Source organism: Chinchilla lanigera, unplaced genomic scaffold (genome assembly GCF_000276665.1).
Source record: "Chinchilla lanigera isolate Chin_1 unplaced genomic scaffold, ChiLan1.0 scaffold00041, whole genome shotgun sequence".
NCBI classification, from domain to species: Eukaryota; Metazoa; Chordata; class Mammalia; order Rodentia; family Chinchillidae; genus Chinchilla; species Chinchilla lanigera.
Genome location: NW_004955442.1, coordinates 19,418,095 through 19,422,285, shown reverse-complemented (window position 1 = coordinate 19,422,285; position 4,191 = coordinate 19,418,095). Strand labels below are relative to the sequence as shown.

General features: G+C 43.5%; 1 protein-coding gene across 1 annotated transcript in view; it reads left to right on the top strand.

Moving 5' to 3' along the window:
* Snap29 (synaptosomal-associated protein, 29kDa) overlaps positions 1–2,905 on the top strand; it is a 27,402-nt gene extending 24,497 nt beyond the window's left edge. Inside the window, exon 5 of the mRNA XM_005391838.2 lies at positions 2,308–2,905. Within this exon, the coding sequence (XP_005391895.1) occupies positions 2,308–2,465 (158 nt within the window). The 3' untranslated portion in view covers positions 2,466–2,905. The remainder of the gene's footprint in view (positions 1–2,307) is intronic.
* The last annotated feature ends 1,286 nt before the right edge of the window (positions 2,906–4,191 follow it).

Below are 4,191 nucleotides of genomic sequence, written 5' to 3'. Positions count from 1 at the left end.
AGGCTGGAAAAGCCTAAAGAGGGAAGCAATAAGTCAGAAGGATTCTACCGTCAGAGTGGCTAGTTACCGTCAATCTGCTCCTGGACATCTTCCTCTGCTCATCTCAGCTGTGGGTGAGTCCTGAGCAGGCCAGAACATGCCTCAAAAAACAGGGACAGAATTTGAACTCAGACCCTGTGGAATTGACCTGGATCCTCCATGCTTCATCCTGTATTATACTTTTCTCCTTTGGAACTAGACTACTTGCTCATCATGTTTAAACCTGAATTTTGACAACAGTGGTGTAATCTATTGCAAGAGTCAAACTTCTGAAGGTGGGTGGCACACGCCTATAATCCCGGCCCTCTGTGAAGCTGAGTCAGCAGTATCACAAGTTCAAGCCCAGACTGGGCACCTTAGTGACTTAACAAGACCCTGTGTCAAAATACAAATTAAAAAATGACTGGGGAGGTAGCTCAGTGCAAAGGCCCGTCTTTCAATCCCAAGTGCTACCACCACCAAAAGACAGAGAGAGTTGAGCCCTTGCCAGAAGTTGTGCGTTCCAGTTACCCAGGGCTCTGCCCAATCAGAACCCTTAGCACTTGGTTCTTTGACCTGGGGACCTTGGAATATAGGGGCCTGTGTACCTAGACCACTGTTGTCTTCCTGCCCACAAAATAAGCAAAAGAAACAGGCCAGTGTGGTTCAGAGAATTGCAAGCCAACTGGTAACTCAGCATCTATGTGTTCATGAACCTGGAAAGTGGTAGCAATGAGTAAAACAATTTTGGAAAATACGTATTTAATAACAAAGGGTTTTCACAGTATTTGAGTCCTATAAAAATATCTATAGTTCACTGTTTTCTGGCAGAGTACCCCACGTAACAGGGCAGGGACAGAGTCACCTCTTTTCTTACCACCTGCAAAGTGGACTGGGATGCATCTTCTGAGGAGCCTGAGGCTGGAGCAGAAGGTGCAGGGGCTCCAGCTAGACAGGGCTATCTCTCAGATACGTTTCCAAATGGGGATTCCCCATGTTTGCTGCTCCGGTTCTGTGCCAGATCCACCTGGAGCTTGAGATGGAAGGAAGGAAAGTAGGCACTGCTCAGTTCTATCCACTCTGTGGATTTTTTGCTCCCAAAGAACAGGCTAGCATGACAGGCATGGTGTCACATGTCTGTAATCCCAACTGCAGAGGAGACTGAGGCCAAAGGATTGCTTGAGCCCAGGAGTTCCAGACCAACCTGGACAAGACAGTGACCAGTGTACCTCTTCTATATCTTCCCCATGAGGTACGGGAACAGAATGTTCTTCAGGCTGTTCTGTTCTTCTTTTCCTTGGGTACTAACTAACCTTGAAATGTATAACAACCTACTAGATCAGTGATGGCAAACCTTGTAGAGACCAAGTACCCAAACTGCAAACTAAAACCCACTTTTTTATTGCAAACTGCCAACACTGCAGTTAAACCTCGGTACTGAGGCTTTAGCTTATAACAGCTGTTACCCAATGCTCGGCTGCTAGGATAACTTGGCTCATGTGCTGACAGAGAGGTATCTGTGTGCCCATTGCAGCCTGCATGTCTTAGGTTCACCACCACTGTACTGTATGGCCCAAAAGCACCTGAAAATTTTGTAGGTATATATGCATTTTTTTAAAATACTGCAAATGGCTGAGGATATAGCTCAGTGGTACAGTGGCAACTTGTCTTCCATGCCTGAGGCCCTGGGTTCTGTCACTACCACCATGGGAAAAATTGAAAAGACAAACACTGGTTATAACCGTGGTTATCTTGGAGTAGGTGGGCAACAGTGTTTCCTACATTAAGCACATACTATTTTTTTACCCCCTTGGTCCTGGAGATTGAAGCCTTCACAATGAGGTACATCCCCAGCCCTTTTTATTCAGAGAGAGGGTCTTGCTAAATCACTAAGTTGGGCGGGGGAGATAGCTCAGTGGCATAAGCACCTGCCTGGCAAGCACAAGGGTCCTGAGTTCAATTCCTGATGCCAATAAATAAATACTTCAATAAATCAATCAATCACTAAATTGCCCAGGCTGGGCTCAAACTTGTGATCCTCCTGCCTCAGCCTCCCAGAGTGCTGGGACAATAGCCACGCACTACTATTCCTGGCTACATACTTTTTCTTGAGTAAACATCTCACTTCCACATATTTTAGAAAAATGTAACCAAAGCCCTGGAGCTTAGCTGTTTTAGGAAAAACTCAATAATCCAGATGTAACTAAATATGTAGGAGGGACTAAGAAGTATTTCCAAGTGCCATTACTGAGTTTGCTCAGACCTGCATGTCATCTCCTTCTCTCACAGATGAACTGTCCATGGGAATAGGCCGTCTGAAGGACATAGCTCTGGGGATGCAGACAGAAATTGAGGAGCAAGACGACATTCTTGACCGGCTGACAACCAAAGTGGACAAGTTAGATATCAATATAAAAAGCACAGAAAAAAAAGTCAGACAACTCTAAAGATAGAGAAGTAGCTCCACTCTGTTATAATGACAATATTTGAAAGCTCTTTTTAAACTGCCAAGAAATTTCATTTATTATTTTAACATGTGTTTGCAAAGATTATAACAGAATAGGTCTTAAGAGATTTTTGTTGTGATGAAGAAATGTGAGTCCACTTTGTCTTAGGGATGGCAGCTCCCGAAATTCAGCAGAATGTTGAGTTTGTTCTGAGCACAGTAGTCCAGCCCTGAATATCTTAGGCCTTTGACTGCCATGCTGGACTAAGATGTATATTTTCATGACTACATGCAGAGGTACAGGAAGAATTTCAGTCTTGCATCCATTTCCCTGTTGGCTATATTTCTCATTTCTAGGCCTTACGAGTTCAGTGTTATGGGACCAGTGGTGGGGGGTCCTTCCCATATTTTTGTACAGGAGATATCGCGCACATACACAAACACTAAGCACACTGTGCTTCTCTCCTCTCCCTGCAAAAGGATCACTGTTGGATCTGGAAGAGCGATGTCACATTCTTTGCTCTTTTGTTAACAGATGTCACCTTTTGCTCTCCTGCCCTCTGTCACTGGCATGCATTTAGTAAGAGGGCTTCAGAGTGACACCTGGAAATGTACAGGGAACTGGGCAAACCTTCCTGCCCACATACTTTCATCTGGTGTTCTCCATCTATGGCTGAGAACAGGTTCTCCACTGGCCCAAGGCCACCTGCCCGATCAACAGGACACCCTGTGGAGATTTTGGGAGTGGAAGTATCACACAGATGTGGACAAGCAGTGGCCTTTCTCTACTAAGCCCTACCCCCACCACTGCCAGGCTTCAGTATGACAGTGTCAGGTGCTGGGGCCTGCAGCACCGTCAGGACTCCCACTCACTGTTCTGTATTACTTCAGGGTGAAATTTGAATCATCACTTGGTTCCCTCCCACCCAGTTTTAGGACTGGAACTGCACAAATAATGCTGACCTTGTATGAAAGATTTGGCTAAAGAAAAACAGAAAAGCCCAGATACCATTTTAGCTAGCTCAGCTTGTTGTCTCTTTTCATTTTATAAAAGGAATCATCTATAAGCATTCATTGCAATTGACTTCTGGAATAAAATTAAGTTCAGTACCTCCATCAAAATCATTGAAGCCACAAAGCCCTGGTCTTTTTTAAAAATAAATTAAGGTATTTTGAAGATGGTAAAAGAGACTAATTTTAATGATAAATCAATCCCACTACTCAGGAGGCTAAGGCAGGAGGATAACCATGAGTTCAAGGCCAGCCTGAGCTATATAAGTGAGTTCAAGGTTAGCCTGCACTATATAGTAAGACCCTGTCTCAAAAATAAGAATAATAATAATAAGTTGCCACACCTATAATTCTAGCAGTCTGGGAGGCTGAGGCAAGAGGATCAATTCCAAGTTTGAGCTAGCTCAGCCAGGGCAAATTAACAGCTTAGCAAGGCCCTCTCTAAAAGTAAAAAATAATAATAGTAAAAAGGGCTAGGGATATAGCTCAGTACAAAGGCTCTGGGTTTAAAGAAAAAATCATCTTTATTACCAGATGAAATCCACAAGACAGATTTCTATTTCTACGGTGTAGCTGGAAACAAACTGTGCCTTCAAATAAGTAGCTTTTCTAATATTAGGTTGGTTATACACTAAGTGTGCTACTAACAAAAAAATAAGTGCATTCTCTTTCAAAGGAGACTATTTATAACATCTAGTACTTTCTAACTTAACAGC